The 24530-nt window shown below is 39.8% G+C and overlaps 1 protein-coding gene across 1 annotated transcript in view; it reads right to left on the bottom strand.

Moving 5' to 3' along the window:
* Positions 1–226: 226 nt before the first annotated feature.
* LOC113996140 (pituitary adenylate cyclase-activating polypeptide type I receptor-like) overlaps positions 227–24530 on the bottom strand; it is a 72571-nt gene continuing 48267 nt past the window's right edge. Inside the window, exons 12-17 of the mRNA XM_039382409.1 lie at positions 23405–23496; positions 12837–12890; positions 9925–10008; positions 3950–4079; positions 3629–3670; positions 227–573 (exon numbers count right to left, since the gene is read on the bottom strand). Coding sequence (XP_039238343.1) covers positions 385–573; positions 3629–3670; positions 3950–4079; positions 9925–10008; positions 12837–12890; positions 23405–23496 — 591 coding nt within the window. The 3' untranslated portion in view covers positions 227–384. The remainder of the gene's footprint in view (positions 574–3628; positions 3671–3949; positions 4080–9924; positions 10009–12836; positions 12891–23404; positions 23497–24530) is intronic.

Below are 24530 nucleotides of genomic sequence, written 5' to 3'. Positions count from 1 at the left end.
GAAAGGAAAGGAAAGGAAAGGAAAGGAAAGGAAAGGAAAAGGAAAGGAAAGGAAAGGAAAGGAAAGGAAAGGAAAGGAAAGGAAAGGAAAGGAAAGGAAAGGAAAGGAAAGGAAAGGAAAGGAAAGGAAAGGAAAGGAGAAGGAGAAGGAGAAGGAGAAGGAGAAGGAGAAGGAGAAGGAGAAGGAGAAGGAGAAGGAGAAGGAGAAGGAGAAGGAGAAAGAGAAGGAGAAAGAAGGAGAAGGAGAAAGAAGGAGAAAGAAGGAGAAAGAAGGAGAAGGAGGAGAGACCTACACCACCACAACCAAAACTATTGTTTCATTTTTTTTTTCTGTTTCGAGGGGTGGTTTTTGGTTTGCTCCCGATGGATTTGCTCCCTCAGCTGCTCATGTGGCCAGGTTCTCCGCATTTATGCTGGACATCCGAATCTGAGAGCTGCTCTTGCTCAGAATGGACAGTTGTGTCCCCCCGTTCACTCCGCTGCTCGCTAGAGAAGGATGGCGGTGTTTGAAATCCACAGCAAAATACCGGTTGACTTTCCAGCTCCTCCATTTTCTCTTTATTTCTGATTGCACCTTTAGGGAGAAACTTCAAAAGGTCATTTTTTATGTACTTCGCCGCTCGAGGACATGCTGATAAATTATCAAGATTAGCAAAAAGCCCACAATTCCACAGAACTATTTTTAAGGCTGTTGTTAAACTCCTCGCTTCAGCAAAATCTGAAGTGGTTTCTCCACAGCTGAAAGAGGTCCAGCCATGTAGTGGGAATTACAGCCCAGGTTCTGTGTCTCTGGCTTCAGATAATTTAGGATCAGCCCAGAGCTGCTGAGAACAAAGACCTGTTCAACACTAACTCCAACATGAAGGAAAAAAATACCCTGTTTTCATCAAAGACATAAAAAGGAGCCAAAGAAACCAGCAAACAAAAGGTACTGGACAGTAGGGAAACAGCCTGTCCATGTGGGCAGCCTGTCTTGTGCCTGCCATTCATGGATGGATGTCCATGGAAAACTTTGCCTCCTGCTTTCAGATCCCCTCAAAGCACACACCAGCTCTGGGATTAACAGACATCTGTGACACTCTCCTTTTCTTGAGAGTATTTTATGGGCACCCACAGTAAATCACCAGGAGTAAAACTATCCGTGGTTAGAAGTTCACTTAGGGAAGAAGCAAATAATTCCACAGCTTTTGTACTTTTCATTCATCACCAACTTCCTGGCAATCCTGCTGGGTGAGCATGTGAGTATATACAGGAAAGATTTAACATAATAAAGATCATAAGAGCTTTGACCAACATTTACTTGGTCTGTTGCTCACTCCTGGTAGGAGCCTGTAGCACATTTCTGAATGAAATAATGCAAGAACAAGGAAATATGTAGAGAGATTTTCCCAATATATTTTTCTTGTCTTCAATGAGCTGCTGTGACAAAGATGTTCTCCTTGGTTCTAACAGTCATTACTAGATTTTCCTGGACTAAAAGAAGTGTCAAAATGGATCATCATAAGCCAAAATACTAAATGAGTGCTTTAACTGTATGGGCAAAAACTACAGGGAGGAAAAATCCAACGGGAAAACTTGCATTCTCCTTCTAGTAACTCTAAATTCCTATTTTGGTTAATGTATAAATTATAGATTAGATGGAGTATGGAGTTATATTACCCCTATAAAATAGAAAATAGTGTTTGCACCTTGAACAGTGTAATTATTATACCAAAGGTGAATCCTTTCTTGCCCTAAGAAATTTAATGAGGCACAAGACACTTTTTAATTACCATTCTCTACTGTCTTGAGAGGTAAAATGGTTTTAATCAATCCAATTGTGTTGGTTTGGCCAACAACAACCCTCCTACTCCTTCCGAGGGGTTCCAAGAAATCTGACAGACTGTGCTTGTTATCTTGGAAGGTGTTTATCTCCAGGCTGGTTTTAGAAAAGACCTTTTGGCTGTTCTTTTAGCACTCAGGGAAGGTAATGGATGCAACAACACTTGTAGGTGGGAGATTTAGATATCCAACAACACCAGGTGGTGAAGTCTGAGTACGACCATTAATTCCGACAAGGCTTGATCCAGATCTCACCCTCCAGAGCTACTTGGGACTGACTGAGCTATGAATAATGCTTTCACAGCCCTGTGGGGCCTTTCAAAGTCACCCTGACTAAGTAAAAGTGACCTATGAGTTTGTTTGATGAGCTTGGAGGTTGTTATCTGAGAAGGAATCACTTGGATCAAGGAGTTTGAGACCTTTTGTACTAGAAATGAGCTGTTGCAGGCCAGAGATGAGCAAGCACAGAACACCTACTGCACTCAGACTCCTTGGCAAGAAGAAAAGAAGGTGATTCTAGGGATTTTAGAGAAAGGCTCCTGTTGGACTGCACAAGAGTTGTGTATCAGTGGTGGAGAAAATGGATGAACTCCAGATATCCCTCTTAAGGTGGCTTTGAGGAGGGAACCTTTTTTTGTTAATTGAGAAAATAATAACCTCGGGTATTCAGTTGGATAAACAAAGGCAGAGGAATCTCAATCTGCAGATCAGAACAGATGAATCAGAAAAAAAAATAACTAGTGTGGGAAGCTGACAGCAGCAGCAGCAGTTGCCATGTGCTGAGAGGAGTGTGAGGCTTGCAAGATATCTGGGGAGGGTCTGAGGGGGCTTCTGGCACAGCTTGGGCTCTGTGTGTGTAGGGACCAGCTGGAAGGTGGCAGGTCTCAGAAAAGAAGCTGACAACACTTGGGTGGTGCCAGCAAGAGAGGCCAAGGACTTGTGAAAACTTGGAATTCAGCAAAGGGTTTGATGCTGTTTCCCCCAGCCTTCTCCTGGGCAAGCTGGCAAGATGTGGAGTGGGTGGGTGTCCTGCAAGATGGGAAGGAGGCCACACTCAGAGGGTGTTGGACAAGGTTTTTCACTCAGTCTGGCACCCTATCACTAGTGGGGTCCTCCAGGGATTGATACTGGACCCCACACTGTTCAACATAGAACCATGGTATGGTTTGGGTTGAAAGGGACCTTAAAGATCAACCAATTCCACCCCCTGCCACGGGCAGGGACACCTTCCACTAGCCCAGGTTGCTCATCTGACCTGGATGTGAGCACTTCCAGGGATGGGGCAGCCACAGTTTCTCTGGGCAACCCGTGCCAGCGCTTCAATATCTTCATAACAGTCTCAACAATGGGGTTGAAAACACCTTCACCAGTTTGCCTGATGACACCAAACCGGGTGGTGACTGGACATGTCAGAAGAAAGAGTCACCTTATGGAGAGAACTGAACAGGCTGGAAGAGTGGGCTGGCAAGAACAGCGCCAAGTTTAACGAAACAAGTGCCAAATTCCACAAAACCAGTGCCAAATTCTGAACCTGGGGTGACATTGCCAAGGAGACCACTACAGCCCTAGCCCAGTTAGGGAGTGTTAATCTGGGCCATCATCTCTGGCATGGCCAACATTCTGGTTTAATAAGGACACTACACATTCTTTCCTTTTTTTTTTTTTTGCTGAGAATTGTGAGATTCAGCCTAAGGTATCAGGGAGAATGGCAGGTGATGAGTTAGAGGGAAGGTTTAGGACAGCAGTTACTCCCACAAGGAAATGAAATGAGGAAGATGGGTGAGGAATTTAAATATTGAAAGACTTACCTCCCCATTCAAGAAACAGTATAGAACAGCAACAACAAAACCCTGGAAGAGTGGGAGAGAAAAAAATAGTGCAATTTATGCAAAAAGTAATGTAATGTATGCAAAAAGTTAATGTAATGTAATTTAAATCCTGAAGGAATAACACAAAATAGCAGGAGTTAAAACAGGCAATCAACCAATCTAACCCAAAATCCTAGTACACAAACCATCCACATGAGTGAACAAGGACACACTCTGAGAACTGTGCATGCAAAGTATCTAAAAAACCAAAATAAAATAGAGATTTCATTCTAACAAAACCAGAATTCGCTGGGTAATCACCTGGAAGGATCCCAGTCCCAATTCAAACACCAGTCTCTCCCTCTTACTGACATTTTCAGGCGAAAAAGCAAACACTGTGTAGTGAATTCCAAACAGGGGGATGAGCAGCAGCGTGGAGCGAGCCAGCCTCCTGTGACAACAGAGGGAGAGAACTTTAATGCAGCCTTGCAATAATCACCTTCTGCTTTAATTAAAGAAGAAAGCATAAAACGTTTTACTGACTGACTTCTGGGAAAATACATACACTGCATAAATATGCAAACAAATACAGAACATTCCTGTTTGTTCCCAAAGAGTGATTTCACACACACTGGAGTTTGCTCCCACTTCTTTCACGCTGCTAGAATAACAGCACATTAATAGTGATTAATGCTCTGTTCTCTTATTTTAATTTTCATTGTTATAAGCAGGAATTTCTTCCTATTGTGCCCAAAAATGAAGAGGGGAATCTTGCTAAAAGATTCAGACTGCTACCGTAGCAAAATTATAAACCTTAATCCCAATGGAGTGTTTGAAACCACTTTTTTTTTTTTTTTTTTATATTTTGTGTGTGTGTGTGTGTGAATTTTTTTCTGCATAGCAAAAGAATTCCAAAACAACCATACAAATAAAGCCAAAAAACCAACAGCCACACAAATAAAGCTCAAAATCCTGTATGTTCTTGTTCTTATACTCATGATTATTCCTCAAGGTCTTGATTTTGGTCTCATTTATACTGTTGGAAAGCTAAGTGCAGTTCCACTGTTTAACTAATTTCTACTGCTTCAGGATAAAGAGGTTTCAGAGGGAAATCAGGTTCAGTACATAAAAAATAAAAGGGCTAGAAATAAATGTATGTAAGCATTTAACTGGTGAAATTCCCCAAAAATAAGGGTCAGCCAAGACTTGTGCATGTTTTGGTCAGTGCCATTTGCTGACTGAGCAGCAAAAAAAAAGATCAAAGAGAAAGTAAATGTTGTTTTAAAAATAAGGAAATTTATTTTTTTTTAAACAAAGTGACCTAAAGTAACCTCCAGGGCATTTTCAGAGGGGAAGAATATCATTGATTACTCTCAAGTAAGTTAAGAAGGCAGATGGAGGACAAAGGAAGGCAAAAAGCTGTGAAGATTTTTGTAAGAGCTGCACACTTCTTAAAATTCAAATGTTTACTCTGCTTTTATCTGTAGGGACACATTGGAATTTGCTAATTCCAGCTCAGAGATAACCCAAAATGATGTGTTGGACTTACTGAAAGTGAAAATTAATTAATATATCTCCAAGAACTCTGAACATATGATATTGTCCCCAACACCTGTAAATGGGACATCCAGTGCATTGCTGGTGTCTCTCAGTGAGACTTTGGGCACTAAAGGGATAAACACATCCCAACTCTTGCCTTGAGACTGCACTGAACACACCCGAGTCATGAGTCTGATGGACACCAAACCTCAAGGCTTGGGGAAAGGCCCCAAAAACCAGAGAACACAGTTCTTGTGAGTTATCAAGTTAGACACTGGCCAAAAGTTTTTTTAAAAAAGAGAGGAACAGCCTTGGAATGGGTTGATGATCATACAGAGTGTTCAGCTTTGGTGATCTCTAGAAAAGTTAATCTATACAGGAGTGAGCCAGTGTAATGGACTAAAAGAGTTTTTGGGGTCCCTTCTAGTCCTTTTTCTCTATGGACCTGTACTATGGTTCATGAAAATGAAAACAAACACTGAGGGGAGGTATATAGAACAATGTTATCCCTATAAACCTAAAAAGATGTAAAGAACGTGCCTTAAACTAACCGTAGAATTAAAAGAAAATCAAATTAAAGGTAGTAAACTTGACAAAGAAGTATCATCTCTCAAAATCTGTTATCCTTCATATTCAGAATTAATGCTAACAATAACAAAAGCATAAATGTTGTTTTGATCTAAAAGTCAGAACAGAATTGTCTATTAGTGTGTTCTACCTCACTGCACTCATGGGAGATTAATTTTGGGAAAGATGCAGAGGAAGTCTTTTTCTATTGTCAGTTTTGTGGCACTAATTACACCTGATTAATCATACAATTAGTTTGTAGGATCTTGAAGTATAATGCCATAATCAAATTATTTGAAATGCTGTCTTCAGTACTGTCATGAAAGTCATGAAGCAAATACATTAAAACTAAGAAGTAACACATTCTGGAGTTTATAGATTATTAAGATGAATAAAGAGAAAAAGCAGATTTCAACAATGGGAAAAAATTGAGAGGTAGTGATGACTGTAAAGATGATGATGCATTGATTCTTTTTTTTCAAGATTAGGAAGAAAAAAGATGAAGTAATTTCTGTGAAACATATAAGTTTATGGGGAATGAAAATGTTAAAGGAGACAGTGGAATTCTCAGGAGTGTAAGAGCCAAAGATATTTATCCTCTCTTCTTTCCACATATTTTCAGAGAGGCAAGAAGCTTGTGGGATGGATCTGAAAGTTCTGAGGACAATAATCACTCAGTTAGGATTAAACTGTTTAGAAGACAGTGTTCTCCAGAAGGTCTAGTGGAAGCCTTGTTTACATTCCATCAGGTAAAGTCTTAAAGTTATTTAAAAAAAAGTAAGTTGCATTTCAGTTCTTGCTGAGCCTGACATTCTATTTTTCAGCTGTTATTGTGCTTAAAATCAGTTTTAACACAAGGTTTTCTCCTATAGTTTGGCTATGAATGTGCCCTTTCCATAAAGTGTTGATACAAACACATGCAGATATTGGTGTCCTCTGTTTTTCCTCACTCCTCTATTGAATTATGAAAAAATCTCTTGATACTAATAGGAAAAGAAAGTAGAAAGATTTTCTAACTTTGACCAGTATTTGAAGGAACCATGTTTTTAGTTTTCCACTGTGCATCCACACTTATTGAAAGCACTAATATGTCTATGGATATTACAAAAGACAAAACTGGACATGAATTTGAAATTAAAATACAGATCACATTGCGTTGCTGAGTAGAATTTCCAGTTATTTCTACTGAATATTTCAGCGTGTTTCTATTCCACATTTTAAAACAGGTTTCTAGAAGACTAATTCATGCTTGATTAAACATAATAATTGCACATCAGATTAAAAAACAATATTATGATCAACTGTGCAACAGGGAACAAGGACCTACGGGTTCTAAATGGTCTAAATAGGTTCTTCCACCTCTGGTGAAAGGGATGCAAGAACTGCTGAGCTGGATGTGTGATGGTGCCATTTGAAATGAATGGAGACCATCAAAAACATGTGTCCTCAGGGGACCTGAGCTCCAGGAGGAATAGAGTAAGGAAATTTGGGGTTATCATTGCATTTTCTGTCTCTGAGAGGGAGGTGAAAATGGCAGTTTAGAGGTTACTCTCCCATCAGTTCCAGGTATCTCCACTGCACTGAGGATGTGTCTCGTGCCACGTCTGCAGCTGCTTCTGTTGGACTCACTGCAAAGTTGTGTAGCTCAAAAAAGCCACTGTAACCTACAAAAGGTCTGAGATGACACTGGGTGCTCTTAAGCTAAGAGTAATTTTTACTCTGGCAAAGAGTTTGCTGCCCCTGATCTCAGAAATTCTCACCACCCAAGTTCTTTGAGGCAAAAGATCACAGACTGCCCAAAGAAGCAAGAGGTCTCCAAACACAGAATTTGAAGAAAGATTATGCAGTTGTTTTGCTATTTAGTCCTGCCTGTTTAAAGCCAGGGAGCTGTTTAGTTTAAAAGCTGAATCTTAAGTGAAATACTTGGCTCAAATATAAACTTTTGTAATGAAGACGTCAAGGCCTGTAGTCATGTAAAGCAACATTCATCTCACCAAGGTTGGGACATACATAAATGTAGGTATTGATTATGAAATTATTAAAATAATGTCTCTAAATTCAATGTGGAGAAAAATGCACTTTAAGAAGAGGTGACTCCTGTTGTAAACCACATGGGTATGTACTGAATGCATCTATTTATGTATATATTGACCAGCTTCATGCTATGAGACATCTGCAATGATGACATCTAATTTCAGTTAAATTAAATCCACATTTACATTCCCTTCATTGCCTGTGAAGAGTAAGAAGCACTTACACACAAGGACAAATCACCCGCCCCTAAGGAAGTTCTTATCACATCCTAAATCTACCCATTGACCACAAAGGGAGTCTGGACTGAGTTTGCCACATAAATTGCTGCCTTGTAGACTTGTGAAGTTCAGATTAGAGGAATCCGATTTTTCTGGCCAAATGTGCACATCCATCATCTCAGTGGTGAGTATGTGCAAAAAAATAATCATGACAATATTTCAGATAGAAGGATAAAGAGTAAACCATGAGGATACATGCTGGCATTAGTGATGAAATGCTTGATATAGCTCATGTTTAATAAACTGAAGTATCTATTTTATCACAAAGATCGTAAACATAGCTAATGTGACTTTCAGGAACCTGAAAAATCTCCCTGACAGATACATGCCTTTTCCAAAATTAGGTCTGTAGGATCACTTCCAAAATACCTGAGATAATACCTAAACACAGCAAGTGATTAGAGCTTTTTAATTTTCCCACGCACAAACCACATCTTCAGACCAAGGACTTGAAAAACAGGGAAGCTTACTGAGACTTCCATATTTTAACGTCAAAAAATTTAAATACCTCCTTTTTAGGCTGAACTCTCCTTGCCATTGACCAGGTAGAGGATTTCACCTCAGATAGTTGTCACTGTCCCATCTTTCTAAAACACTGCATTTAATATGACATTTGTTTCTCTGCAAAGGCTCAGCATGAAGTCTGTGCTGCATCAGGGTGTCAGTTAAGCAGTGAATTAAATCTCCTCCTAAATGTAGGTCCCAGTTTTACCTAACTGCTCTTAGTCTTCATCTTCTCAAAGTGTAGAAGATAAATATGCTAATTGTTCTTTTATTCTCTGTCTTTGTTATTTGCACAGTGCCAACCTTTTGATCAAATGTTTTGAGCATCTGTTTCTTAAGTATCTTGAGGAGATGTAAAATCACTAAGAAAATTCACTTTCATGGGTTTTTTTCTAGCTAAAAAGGCATAATTAAATATGTAGTTAAGTTACAAAACAACCTTTTTTCCTTAATGGTGTAAAAAATAATTACTAAGGGTTCTTTAGCAAAACCCTGGAGTGCTGGGTCTACGTGTCAGGACATCTCTGGGAGTGCTGATTTGAACTTGTAAAACTGCTGTGAAATTCAGGAGGCAGATCATCAGGAAACATACTGTACAACAGACTTCTGAAAGATATTCCTCACCTAAACAAAATTAGATGATCTTGGAAGTCTTTTCCAACCTTAATGATTCTATGAATCTATGACAATCTGTGGGCTTCTTGTATGAAACAAGGGGTGAGGTGGACTATGGAAATGTGATTAACTCACACTCTCTAGGCTGAATGGCACTAATTCACTCTTCTGGATGCCTCACTCTCAAGAGACAAGTGTTTGACAATGACTTCAATCTGAAGAAACTGGAGGTCTTTTCCGACCTTATTGATTCTCTGATTCTGATTTCTGACTAGACACAAACTATTTTGATATTGGGTCAATCTTAACCCTTCCTCACCTCGGGTGTTTACTAACATAACTTCACTGAGTTTTATACCCACGTATAAAAGATGTTTTATACCCACTGAGAGTCTGATTGACTCAATCTTGCCTTGTCCTTGTTTTTCTAGCAAACTTTCAGGTGAAACATTTCCTCTCAGCGTGAAGGTGCTCCCCTGTTTGCTGTATAATAAAGAGCAGCTATTTATTAACCCCAAACCATAAATAGCATCAGCCATAAGTACCAAAAAAAAAAATAAATTAAAAACCAATAACCTTAAAATTCTCAATTGTGGTGCATCAGCAAAAGCACAGAACAAGAACAAAAAAAAATTCTCCATGCAACAAGAACTCAATGAACGCTTGCTCTCCTCTTGCTACCCCTCTGCTCTTATCCATTCATTTAATTGCAACATGCTCATACAAACACAGTAATGTCACAGGAGTGTGAACACTTACAGGGTAATGGTTGATAGTTCTGACATCTTGCAAGAGTGCTGGTTAGCCCTCTTAGGCTTACAGTAGCATTTCTGAACGCAGCTGCTAAATATGACAAGATTAGCAATTTTTTTTTTTTCAGCATCTCGTGAACAGGCCAAGGTAGGTCACTCACAACACATTTCATGAGACACGTCACAAAGATGGAAAGCAGACACCACAGAACGGAGCTACAGCACAAACCAGCTGCTTGACTGAAGCAAAAATGTAAATTAAAAATATAAATCAAAAATGCACTGGCTTTTGCTGGCGATTTAATGTGTTGGTTCACGGACAAGCCAAGAATTGAACGACCTGAAGGCAGCGTTAGGCACCCAAAATATACATGACTTTTGCAGCCTGGAGGTTGTACAGAGGGTCACAGAACAATATATTCGATGGAAGTCGACTGCATGCTTGTGGAGAACAGTCAGGTAGGAACATAAACTTGTAGGATGGTGGTCAGCCTGAGATGAAGTTGGATCAGATGTTCCTCGTTTTCGTGTGTGAGCACCCAGGGTGTGTGGATCCCTTCTTTTTAGCAAAGGGTACTGGTAAGGACACCAAAGCAATTTCTCACCCACCTTCCTTGACGGTGGGGAGGGAGTTCAGTGTGGAAACTGCAAGTCTGGTGAGCTATTTGGATGTACCACCTATTTTTTGTCACACACACTAAGACAGTGTGGCCACAAAAGCAGCAGGTCCATAAACTGTGTAACTAGAACCGTGATCTCTACGTGTCGTATCCCAGAAAGAGCTGCTGTGGGGAATGGGATGGTCACATTTACAACCAGCCAGAGAGGGGCTAATTTAAATCAGCCACCAACAAGGGTAATCTGAAACACGGGAAGGCATTTGGAGGGATCTTGTAAGAGATTTTATGACTGATACAATGGGCTGAAAAACACGAAAATTGAAAATAGCGGTTTCTCGTTGACCCTAAAGGGGAGATTTTTGGTTTTGCTTCCAACACATGGTTGTTTTGGTGGGATTCACCTCAGGGAAGATTGGATGTTTACAGTGTAAATATCTGAGTAAACTGGAAATCTTTGTCCTTTGAGAATCATCAGAGAGAATAAGTAGTTGAGAGAGAAATACAGTTGTTGGCCAGTATATCCGAACTATTTTAGATGTCCACTTTAGGATGGGATGAACAGCACTCCAAACACCACTGAGTACCCTGACTAATCTCCAGTAAATATAAAGGACAATATGATGAATTTTAAAGCAATTGCCTTCAAGGCAAACATCTAATTTTGTTCCAACAAACCAAACTCTGTCCCTCTTGCTCTGCTAAAAGGCACAATCTAAGATTTGTGGTCATCTAAGCACAGATGGAAGATGGAGCTTGTAAGCTGAACAGTAAAACAGAATAAGTTGAAAATATACTCAATTTCTCCCCACTTTTTTACTCCTTTAAGTCAATCCTTGTTACTAGAGGGGGGTTTTTTGTTTCTTTTCAGGTAATCAAAGCCTGAAAACCGTGTTGCTCTTAAATATTATTGTATAAAAGCTGGAAATCATACAGTATTTGTGGCATGCATACATCTAGCAAATAGGAATAGTAATCATGTTTCAACTTGTAAAATGAATTCAGTTCTTGGATGATGCTCAGGAAGTAAATATGAAAATGACTGTTCCTTTTACAGCATCACTTCTGTGATAAATTTCTGAACCACCTCTGTTTTTTTACAGACTTAAGTTGGGGATTAATTGTCAGTTAAAACTGATCAAAACCAAGGAGGGAATTTTAGAGTTAATTCAATTTTACTACGACTGAGAATTTCTGAAGTGATTATGGATTTTGAGTGTCTCACTTATTTTTTTTTATCACCTGATTGTTCTGAAACACATTTTCTCAGACCAATTTTTACCACAAGAGGGCTGCTCAGCCTTTGTTGAGAAGGAGCACTTGTGAAGGCATTTCCAGGCACAGAACCTGAAAATGAAGCGTCTAAAAATCAATCATGACTTTTAAAACTCTTAATCAGGGGGTGTTGTAGGGATTTGTGTTCTTCAGTTATATACTTAATGTTGCCATGGAAATCTGGAAAAAAATTTCCCTCCCCCCCATGTTTACTGCTTGTGCCCTGTTTTATTTGACAGGGACTGATTTTTTAAAGAATTTTTTCTAGTGAACAGACCAACATGACAGGACTTGGTATTTGCTAAAATTATCAAATAAGACAGACTTGATTTTGAAAGTAATATCTAAAAATTAAGTGCTGTTTCCCACCCGAGGAGGGGGCATTTCCACACAGGTTTGTGATGAAAAACTGTGAGCACTTCTTAGGAGAGTAAATGTTTTTTTTATTTCCATCCTTTCTAATTGAGGTATAATCATCTCTCTGATGTTAAATATTGTAAAGTGTCCCAAAATCCTTAGAGTACAGATTTTGTAGAAGTTTTGTTTCCTTCCTTTATAAATAAACTTTATTTATTTATTATCAAAATAGAGACATTGGTGGAAGGAAAGGGAGAAAGAGAGAAGAGACAGAGGAGGCAGGAACCAGAAAGGAATGTGAAGGAGGAAAAATCAGACAAATAAGAGAAAATTAATAGAAAATGAGATAATGGATACCAAAACACTACATGAATCAGGGTAGGATCCTCAGACCTCTGTGGGCACACACAGAACGGATTTGGTCACGTCTAACTCTACGTGTTCGGAGACAAACTTAAACTGAGCTATCACCTTGGAGTCACTCAGTCATGGAAAGAACAGGGACTTCCAGGCTGAGCTGACCCGTGTGACAGAGGCCTTTGAGACACACGGGGCGCAGTGTCTGACAGGGGTGCCCTGGGGCTCCCACTTTGACCATAAGACGACGACTGGACTGCTCAGATTAAATACGAGACTTGAGACAGCTAAAGGCAAACAAGCTGAGTCTCACCGCACGTGTCCTGGGCATGGACTGCAGCTGCATCTGGGAGGAAGAGGGAGGGTGCTAGGGTGGAAGGGGAAAGAAAAAGTTAAACATTCCCAGGATTCAATGAGTGATGTACGATGTGGCTGAAGGCCACCTTATCAGACTTGAACACCTTGACGGCCCGGCACGTTAATGCAAATGAGAGAGTGCACAAACTGGAGGCAAAAATAGTTGCAATTCGGTTCTAAAGGCTTTGTGGGTTTCTCAGAGGGACTTAAGGGAAATAAAATGAACATGCTGACCCAGGGGAATGAAGTTACGCTGCATTATCCATGATGAAAATGGTCAGGGTTCTGAAGTGAGGTCTCTACCGACACGCAGGGAATGACAGAATTTGTGGCTTGTCTCTGAATATGCTGATAGGGAATCCTTTGGGAAACACAGTAAAGGTAGAATTTGAGTCATGCAAATAAAAACTGTGCCTCATTAAGGATCTTTGTGCACCCCTGCTTGGGTCATTCTGCGTAACCTCACTATGAACAGGATTGGCCACCATGTAGTAGGAGGAGAAGGAATGTAGAAACAAATCAATGAAATAAAGTATTGAAAATACAGTAAAAAGTTAACCAAAGGGAGAGTAGAAAGATTGTATGAAGAGAGAGGAGAAAACTGAAAATTGGACCCATATAATCTATAGTTTATCCCACGTACCTACTTTTGCCCTCAGCTGACACTGCTATAGGTCGGGGGACTCCCCATTGCTACTCGGTAGCTGAGGAATTCCTGAAGATGGACTTCTTTCCTGGTCAATACACAAACCACATTCACAAACCCTCTGGACTTACAGATCAGATGTAGAGTTTGGAAAACTGAACTTGTTCTGTGAGCAGGAAACAGACTGCACAATTCCATCCCACTGCAGTGACTGCAGGTCTGACCCACCATGTGTAGGTTGAGTCATCGATCCCCCTCATCCACACACAGAATAAGCTTCTCAGCAAAATTGTCATTTAGTTCCATCTCACCTAATTTTTGGAGTTAACAATATAACTGGCTGCTTTTCACCTTATTAGCCCATGCCAGCTTTGCAGTAAGTGGTGAGAAACAGACCATAAATTGAGATTTACCTGACCTGTTTTAAACATCTTTTTTAAAAATGAAATAAGTTGTACTAAGGGTTTAATTCTCTGGACTGAGAAGATCTCTAGTGACTATGGAAGGAGCCCAGCACCATTATCTTATTAAACCCTGTGGATCCTGTGCTGCCTTGCTAAAAATACAACCACTGTTGTGCTCTTCATGAAAAAAAGAAAAAAAAGGAAACTGTTTCTCTAGTCTTTAGTTGAAAAGAAATCCAAAATTCTCAGCCTTGTTACCCAGAGCTCTACTTTTCACTGCTACCACCACCAAACTTGGAGGCTGAAGCTGAATTACTGCTTGCAGATTAATGCTCTGGCTGAAAATGGATGTTTAACCAATATGAACCTGGACAAGAAGTTTTTGTCCAAAAAAATCTGACCTTTGAGCAGATCTGAGGCTTGAAGATGAAACAGAACGGTCAAAGAGAGCCAAAAATCATGTCTACACTGTTCATTCTTGGCTTTTCTAACTTCTACAGCGTGGACATTAAAGGATGACAAAAGCCATTGCTACACCCAGAGATCAAATAATGAAGAGATAAAGTTTAATATTTGCTCTAGAGAATAAAGTTGGAAGCGGAGAGCAGAATATTTCCATGAAAACCAGTCTTTAAATGAACTGTAGCTTCAAGGTTACATGCCCTGATCCTTCCTCTGCAGTAACTCTGGAGGTCCTGTTTTACCAAGCTGGGTTATTCCCATTCCACAGATACGTGTCATGCACCGTGGAATAATCCTGCTGGAAGTGCAGTAACGAAAATGTGGTGCAGCAGACAATAGAATGTTTAATGAGAAAAATGTACCACGGGAAATGAGATTCTTAAGTGGTTTTGAATGTAGCTTTACTGTTTGGAATGAAGAATGTGCACGTCCAAACACAGACATAAATATCTGAGGATGTGATTTAGCTCGTTGTCCTCAAAACAAAACAAACCAGCCAAACCCACAGAGGATTTATTGTCACAGTCTGCCACAAGAAGTGGGTTTTTAGGCACTGAAGACAGGTTTTGGTCCTGTCAGCTCAGTATTGGTATAACTACACTGAGTTTATATAATTTGCAGCTCTGAAGCTTCAGTTACACTGTTTTGACTCACCTGCCTTACATATCACACGAGATTGCTGCAGGCGAGGATTCAAGTTATAAACCATCTCTACAACCCTCTTTAATGAAAAAAAGAGAGCACTGCCTTTGTTGAAAAAGCCTGGGCTTGCAGACATTTAATCAGCTGAACAACTGCAGTGTTTTCATTGGAAATATAAAGAGGAATTTCAGCTTGGAAATCTCTCAGTAATGATACAGGTGGGCAGCAAATGAGGTACGAAGGCTGTGATGTGAACCTTAGGCACAACTTTGAGTTGGTCCTGTCTTGAGGTGGTTTACATTTGATTAAGCCACCTTCACTGAGACTTAATTCAATATTAAACCGCTGTAAACTGGTGGCCTTTGAGGGTGTACTTGTACTCTCCAAGGCGGGAAAAGTTTGTTCCTGGAAAATTAACTGATTACTTTGCACCACACACTTCCTTTTACACACAGTGTTAGTTACAAGAGCCTCACAAGAAGGTCATCTGTCCAGATCAAAAGACCATGTGCACTGGGACAGCACCATCTTTCTTGTCCCTTCCATACCTCAGGCTATGTCCTTGCATGGAGTACATCCTAATAACTCCTCAGATGTAGAACTAAACCCCCTGGATGTGAAACCTGCCAACTGCTGAAGTGAGACACAATAGATCAATGCCAGGGAGAAGCAGAGACCTTGAGGGGAATGTAAACTCCTTTTCTTCTCATATGATAGAGGCAAAAATGTGAATGGCAGCAAAAACTAAATGGAAGACCACAGGTGCTGGTGCGCATCAAGCTTTGGTGTAAATTGAAAGCACGTTCAAGATCAGAGATGTCAGAATTACTCCCCATTCCCTGCACTCTCACAACAACTGAGGCACGACCAGTTGCTTCAACTCCACCTTTATCTTTACACTAAGCAACTGATTCAAAGACTCAGAGGTGCAAACTGATTGAGGGAAAAAACAAATTTTCAGATCTGTCCCTTTCAGTCTAACAGTGACTTCAAACCAGCAGAATATGAGCAACGTGGGAGGGAAAGGGCAAACAGCCTGAGTGGTCTAATTTGGATATTCCAAAGTTAATTTTCAATTTGAATCTTTGGAAAATTTTTCTCAACTCCCAAAGCCATTATCTTTCCCAGTAAGCAAGTGAGCTGCTCTGCTAAAAGATGCTGCACCCACATCCATGGGTAATTGGTAAAGATGCATGGCCTCAGGCACTGGATGTTCCCTATCCTGCTGATCTCCATGACAACTGAAGCTTATCAATACAGATCAAAATTAGGTTATACACTTTGACGAAGTACAGTGACTTCAGAAACGTATTTGAGGTCTGTATCACATTTTCCTTACAAAAGCTGCCTTATTTTTGCTAATCAGAGAGCTCAAGTGCATGGAAAAATTTATAATGTTACAGCAAATTTAGTTGAGTGCAGCGACTTTCCCGGTACAGTAAAAGAGGCTTTATATTGTGCACGTTGCTCAAGTATTTGTGGTCTTTTAAAAAGCAATGCTGGAACCATTTGAGATACATATATATAGAATTTCAGACAGTACATGCGTAGGCAAAGACCTATATTTACACAGGCACCCAACAGACGTAAGCACTTCCATAGAAATCTCGCTTCAGCCTCCGGATGTTGGGAGTTCTGTTCCACACCAGTTATGGCAATCAAGCCATGATGGTTTAGTAGTGTCTTTGAAAGATGTTTGGATCTGAAATTTCCAGAGATAAGACACTAACATTTCAATGGGAAGCCTAAAGACACTGTTTAGCTCTTTTTTTTGGTGCCTAAAACTCTTTGGAAACAGGTTGTTAGGGCCAATCCAACCCTGGATAGAAGTGAGAGCCCATCAAGCTTTACTGTGCCTTCTAAAAAAAATGGAAAAACCCCTATTTTTATAAAGAGAATTGCACTGTTGGATAAAACCTGGCTTTGTTCTCTCCCTCACTAACCTGCACAACTCCTTGATCTTTCCAGAGAAGGACCATCTTTTAGTGGCTTCTCTTTTAATGCAAAAATGCTCTTTTCCAGTTCATGGCTTGCTCTTGTAACAGATGGGGGGAAAAAGTCTGTGCTTTGCTTTTTTAGTACACAACCCATGGACAAGGAACTTTGCTCTCTAAGGCTGCCACAGATCGTGGAGCCAAGCAGAAATTTCAAGTCACCATTAGAGAATTCTTAAGCGTGAAATTTAGGCAAAGATCAAAATATCAGCTGTTCAATCAACCACAAAAATCAGCCTTGTACCCTTTCCTCTGTCTGTTTATCCATTCAAACCATAAAACTGCTCATAAAAATACCCTACAGCCACTTCCAAAAGTGTTTAAAGACAAAGCCATCCTATTTTTCAGTATTACTGCAAAACAGAAGACAAGAGGAGTCAGCCTGCACCACACAGACATCACCTGTGCAGGCCAAGGCACGTGGCCTTGCACTCTAAAATCCACTTTCTAAGGATTTCCAAATAACAGAAGCAGAACACTTTTCAACATTGCATTCACCACGGATGATCTTGTAACCAGGAGAGATAACTTTTGTGATCCATGATTTCAAAATCAGATCCTGTCAAGTGCTTGTGTATCGTTGGACATGGGTGGAATTTCTTCTATAAATACTGATTTGCTCTTCTGGAATATTCCTCTGGCCCATGGAATAACAAAACCACTTTCAAGGTGGACATAGTTTTGGGTCTAATCTCATCATCAGTGTAGGAATGCAAGGGATGCATTCTGGATGAAAGAACAGTGCTTAGGTTAGGAAGTTAGATTTGACAATCAAAGATTCATTGTCCTCTACCTGCCACAGGCACCTGGGGGATTTTGAGTATCCCCTCTTTGAGCATCATACCCTCAGTTGTTCAAGGGCAATAACAGCTCCCAGGAACATTGTAAACACACTAAATATTCTGTGCTGTTTGCTGTTACAGCAGTTGACACCACAGCAAACCTATAGATAGATAATCAAAGCAGAACAGAGCTTTTGATTACTTTATCTGAAAATAAATAAATCCCTGTGTAATTATGTTCTTCCTAATTATGGTACATAACCCACATGATCTTACATTCCTAATGAGTACACTTGATTTTTTTTCCAAGCCCTACCTGAAAAGATTCGGCACAAATTAACACCTCCTTCCCCTCCAAAAAAAATTGCAAAACAAAAACCAAAAAAAACCCCCATCAAACCAACACCCCAAATAATAATTTGCCTTGGGCAATGTACAGGAAAAGTATAGCAGCTGTGAATGAGCTTTAAATAAATCCATCAAGAATTAGTGTCGGTCAAGGCAGCAAATATCTACTCTCCTGGCATTTCTTAGAAATGAGAACTCCTTGATTATCATGCACTGATAGCAAATGACCATCATCTACGTTTTCCATTGTATTTCCATGCAGGAGGAAGGGATTAACCCCGGGACACCATTTCCTTTTGCTGCTGGTTTGTTGGGCACTCCAGCACCCAACCGGCAGCGCCCGGGGTTCGGAGATGGAAGTGCCGTGCTAAGGAATACACTGTTCATCCAACATCTGCCATTTCCTCGCCAAAAACGAGCCTTTTGGCAGGAAGACCCCGTGGATAAACATTAACTCTGGCAGTCTGAGCACTTGCAGCAAGACAAAAGCAGTAGCAGAATGAACCACCGAGCGTCCAGTGGCTTTGGAGGTGAAGTGCAGAGGAGTGTTGTTTACCAAAACATCTGTGTCACGACATTGCTCGCACTGCCCTGACCCTTTAGGTTGCACCAGAGGTAAAATCATACCTACCTATGATATATGCCATGATTCTCCTTTCTTTCCAGCAAGATGCTGAGTGGAGAAATGACGTAGACCTGAATTAGCTACATATTTGTGGGCTTTATTTTCTTTTCATTGAGCTTTCAACATGTGATACAAAATTTATGAAGAATCTGTTGAAGCAAAAGCAGAAACAAGCTTCCCCCTCCCAAATTATACTATTCATGATAAGCTGGAAATTATAATAATAATAATAATAATAATAAAATAAAAAAGAGGATTTTTCAGTTACATGTGCTTGATCCTTGAAAATGAATGAATAAGCAAAGACTTGATGGGAATGTGTGGGTCTTTTAATCTTAAGGGTTATTCCAGCATGCATCTACTTCATGCACACCTACAAGGTACTGTGGTGCATTATGGTAGTGGTGCTGTTGGATGATTTTCTCTCTATAGTGAATATTTCAGCAATGCAACAACGCTGGTGAAAATAACAGCGTGGATTTAAGCTTTTTGTGGGCATTTCTATAGAAATATGGCTTTTCTGTGGGGGGGTGAACGTGCTCTCCCTGCAACAACTTGACCAAAACCAGGATGCCTGAAAGCAGATTGTGACATAGCAGGTTATACACTATTGGCTGGATTTTTCATGGTGAACAGAGTGAAGCCTTGTCAGATCAATTTATCATAAAGTTCCAGAGAAGGAACTGATATGTGGTTAATCCATGCAAATGATGTGGAGCACTGTGCGCTGAGCCAGCTGCTGTAGGGTTGTGAATGTGTGCTTGCAGTCCCCAGAACTGTGACATCAAACCGGATTCATGCAGTGCCCCTTGGCTTTCAGCAGGTGGTGTAACTGTCCCCAAATAATCCGCTGCTTCTTCAAAATATCTACAAACTGCAACTGGAGATGGCTGAGAATCAGGTGGTTCTCTCTGCTGGGAAGCATGTTAGGCAAAATCTAACTGGGTGGGGAACACAGGTACCAGTTCAGGACATGGACATTCATTCTATAAGGAGAATGAGGAGTCACAAGGGGGAACGGCTTTAAACAGAAAGGGAGTAGGTTTAGATTGGAAATTAGGAAGAAATTGTTCTCTGTGAGGGTGTTGAGGCCCTGACACAGGTTGCCCAGAGAAGCTGTGGCTGCCCTATCCCTGGAAGTGTCCCAGGCCAGGTTGGATGGGACTTGGATCAACCTGGGGTAGTGGAAGGTGTCCCTGCCCATCACAGAGGGTGGAATGAGATGACCTTTAACATCCTTTCCAACCGAAACCATTCTATGATTCCATGATTGTCTGTCCATAATCATGCCACATTTCTCCTGTTTATGATATTCATTCACCAGGTGGAGCAAGGAACCTGTCTGAACTATTTTAATCATTCTCCTAATTATTCTGGGGATACAATCAATGTCACTTTGTGCTTCCCCAGCACCCGAGGGTCTCAGAACTTCCAACTCAGACAAAAATCTATTGCATTTGCATTATTGATCTTGCTTTGGTTGGATGCTTAATTTGGCAGGACTGACACGAGATTAATTGAAATCAGACATGTTTCAAGAAAAAAACCATGCCTTTGGTAGTTCAGTCCTCACCCTAAAACATAACTGATGATTACGATGCCTATGAAAAGTTCTTGGGGAAAAAAAACCCCCAAAATAATAAAATTATCATTAAAAAGGTGTCTTCTATATTTTGAATTCCTACCTCAGCTGCTTAGATATTTTGATGGATCTATCTCCCAGTATTTTCAGCCATAAAGAGGAGTTTCTATCTAAAACATCAGTGAGAAAAAAGATGGAGATATTGTTCCTCCAGTCACTTCTTGAGCCCTTCAGTCTGGAATGGGATCAGCACATGCAGGCAGCTCTGAGGGGGAACTAAAGGCATGAGAAAGGTAATGGATGACTGAACACACAAGTAGATAAAATGGAATTTTATCATGACTGAAATGCTTGTAAGGAATCAGCTACATATTTTTTTTCAGCTGTTGCATTCAATGATCATCAGGTTATTTAGAGATAAAGTCTGATTTTTTTATGGCAGTAAAGCACTCATAATATGCTGCAAATGATACAAATGATTGTTTGACTTTTTTTAAAGCAAGTCTTATATTCTCCATTGCCTACACTGTATTAATTAATCCTCAGTTCCTCAGTGCTCTTCTTCCATGATTACAATTCCCAGGGAACTTCACTAGTGGGAGATTTTAATAATAAATATATTAATCTTTAAATTTAAGCCCATCCCCCAAGCTTTTAAAGTCAAATACAGCTTTAAGTGCTTTGCAGAACCATGACCATCATGTTTATGAAGTGAAATCAGAGGTAGATGTTCCTAAATAAAATAATCATTAAAAGGGCCTGAACCTAAACATGTACCATACCTATAAGAAAAAAATAAATCTTACTCCCAGTCACAAGTTTTTGGGGTCTTACATTTTCTTTTTTGAGGATGGAAGTCCCAGCTGGTTAAAGGGTTACTCCAATAAATCCTATTAGAATAAATCTCAATCCCTGCTGCAGGTACTGTGTGATATTTCCTTCAGAAACAGGTTGAAAATCCTTCCTCAACTTCATCCTTCCTCAACTACTAAAGGGAAAGTATTTAAGTATGTTGTGGAATAAAGATCTGGATGGAGAGTTTGCTGTGATGGATTGATGTTGTAATAGTTTGAAACAGCAAAATAGAACATGGAAAATGCTTCATATGGACCACAGTCTAAATGCCACAGAGATTTCAATATGGTGACAGAATCAGATTATCATCTGACTTTTTCCTTCCTTACAACAACCTCTTTTTTCACAGGCTCTGTGTGCACAAATATTGTCTGTCTCTGGTGTAAATCTGCACAGAATTATTAATTTCATTCCTTTTAATCATTCCTGTGTGACCTTTCTGTTGTCAGATCTGTTTGGATAAACAACACTCCACTCCATAGCACAAACATCAATGCAAGGTCCATTTATACACACCCAGTTCGAAAGTTGCAAAGAAATATGGAAAATAATGGCAGCGAATGAAACAGAAAATATGATGTTTCTCTCTTGGTTTTGGTGGCTAACTATACACATAGGAAAAAACACCAGGGAAACCCAGTCACCATATTGATCCAGGATGACAAGGATGTCGGATAATCTAGTTAAAATCACTGGAATCCATGGCATGCTTTGCTTCATATGTGAGAGATGTGCAGCACACACCAAACATGCACTCGGGAGGTCGTAATCGGAACGAGCTCTGCACGTCTTGGGTGCTAATTACAACCTGAGACTCAGTGGGGGACTTCTCAGCAGCACATCCACGGGAAGTCCTCATGCAAGCCCTAGGAAAACCAGGCACCTGATGTCTCCACTCTCTCCTGAGTTTTATTTCTGAGAGATATCCACTTACAGAAAGAATTTCAAGCGTTATTTTTGGCCGCGGAAACACAGTTTGGAGCAAGATGCAAGCGCAGCACTTTCAGTAAGTGGATGTCTGACTACAGACATGAAAATATTATCTTTTCATGGAAATGCAAACTAGATACTAGGGGAAAAAAATAAAAAGAAGAAAAAAATAGGCAGCTGGAGGACGTATTTTCCCCTGAAAATTGTAATTTAAATGGAGGACATCATTAAATTATGATTGTGGTTACTTAGGGTGAAACTAATCACTGGGTAATTGTATTTGCTACAAAATAAGGATTTCCTGCTTTCCCCTGACATCTTTTAGTTCTATTTAAGGTTTTCATGGCTTGCCTCAGGAATTTGCTTCAGGAATTTAGGGCTAAATCAAATAGTCTTACCCACGTTTATGAGTGCAAGAAATAATCTAAGCTCACAAAAAAATTTGCAAAATTAAACTAGTCTGGTATTTGGGCAGAGAAGCCAACACCAAATGTGCTGCCACATATCCCAGTTATTCCAAAGAATGATATAATTTTTATAAGGAGAATGCCTGCCTGCACTCCAAATTAGGATGAAGATCATCTCAAATGACCAACCTGTCTTCTTATAAAGTGGAAACTCACAAAAAGGATTTCAGCTTAAAAAAAAAAAATTAAATCACAAAGCTATAAACTTCTAAAGGAAAATTTCAGGACTTATGTGGATTTTAAAACAATTTTAAGTGGCGTGAGAATTGTTTGGTTTAAGTGGAATGAATTTAAGGTTACAAGAAACGTGAACATGAGCAATTTTAGGGGATCTTCCTAGATTAGAATTGAGCCCAAAGTTATTAAATTTTTTTACTAAATCCCATTGATTTCAGGGAATTTTGGACCATGTCCCTGGAACTTATGAAGCGCAGCAAACTGTCCCATGAGTATAATAGTTACTTATATACCTGGTCAGTATTTTAATTTCCAGATAATTGATCTTTAAAAAAGTTAGTTTTGGTTTGGTTTTGGTCTTTTTTCAATCTTGTATTTTGCTTATTTTCTAGGCCTTTTAAAGAAAGGTGAAAAAACTGCCGTTAAAATGCACTTGGGTGTCTGATGGATTAACAAAATAAAAGTAAAAAATCAACCAAAGCAATTTAATAGACCCTGTGACTCTTTTTGAAAATCCACCTCGTTCAGCTGAGGTGTCTTTTTTACTTTGTCTCTTTTTCCTATGTGTATATTAGTAATTCAAACTGATTACTGTTTTATTTGTACTTACAAGTAGATGCTGGATTCATTGCCCCCGATATCAGGTGACTGGAGTTTCTGCACAAGTATCACAATTATGCCAATAAAAAGCACAAAGTTTATCTGGGGAAAAAAAAAAAAGAAAAACATTATGAGAATGGTATATATTTTTAAAGTATGAATGGGACATTCCCAATGACTTGCTAATTCCATTTCCTTATTCTTCTTCAAACTGCATTCTAAATTCTTTATAGGGTCAGGAGTAATGGGATAAGTTTACAAGCATCTTATCACCCCCTTTGTAGGCAAAAATATCCCTTTTCCTGCAGATAAAGTGACTCAGGATTTCTGCAGTTCCAAGACCAAGAGAAGAGAAACATAAATGGAGGGGTTTCAATATTTTTCATTATCAACCAGTGCAGAGAGTAAAGAAAGAGATCCCTGCATACCAAAACCAGATAGCAAAGATCTCAACAATAGAAGTATCTTTAACTTCCATTCTCTGAACTAAGGGACTTCTCAGTTTAGCAGTTTTTAAAAATTTGGAGAATAATAAAATCAGGTATTTTTCCAATGCTCTGGCATCAGACTTGGCTGCCATCAGCTCCAAAGCTTCTTAAAGTCAGAAGAAAACAGTGGAAATTTGTGTTGGTAGGGAGAAACAAGAACTTAAAGCAGTTGTGTGCATCAGAAAGATTTCAGAATCTTCAGAAAGATGTTCTATCTGATATAAGGACTACAAATGGATGGAGAAGCCCAGTTGTCCCATGGAAGATTTTTGGTTCTTTAATGCTATCAACAGAAACCCAGTATAAGTGATTGGCCAAACCAGAATGTGATCCTTCATGGAATGTGCCTGGAAAGCATGGAAACTCACGTACATGGACAAAACCCCTGGATGGCTGAACCCTCTCCATGTTGATCCCCTTCACTGTTATCAGCTGAATTACCTCTAATTTGTCTGCAGGCTGCTCTAATTTAGGGAGCTGTCCAAATACTGCCAAGGAAAATCACCAGACCTGATAAAAACTTCTGTGAGCTGGATGTCTGAATTCCTGAAACAAGCACTGAAAACCTGCCTAATGCTGTCCCTGGAGCATGGAAAGCAACTTAGGATGCCCAGAATCAAACACCTCCATGTAACAACCCTAACAGAT

The sequence above is a fragment of the Pipra filicauda genome, unplaced genomic scaffold (assembly GCF_003945595.2).
Source record: "Pipra filicauda isolate LSUMZ 115617 unplaced genomic scaffold, ASM394559v2 scaffold269_size1075953_pilon, whole genome shotgun sequence".
Lineage (NCBI taxonomy): Eukaryota > Metazoa > Chordata > Aves > Passeriformes > Pipridae > Pipra > Pipra filicauda.
This window is presented reverse-complemented; position numbering and strand designations above follow the sequence as displayed.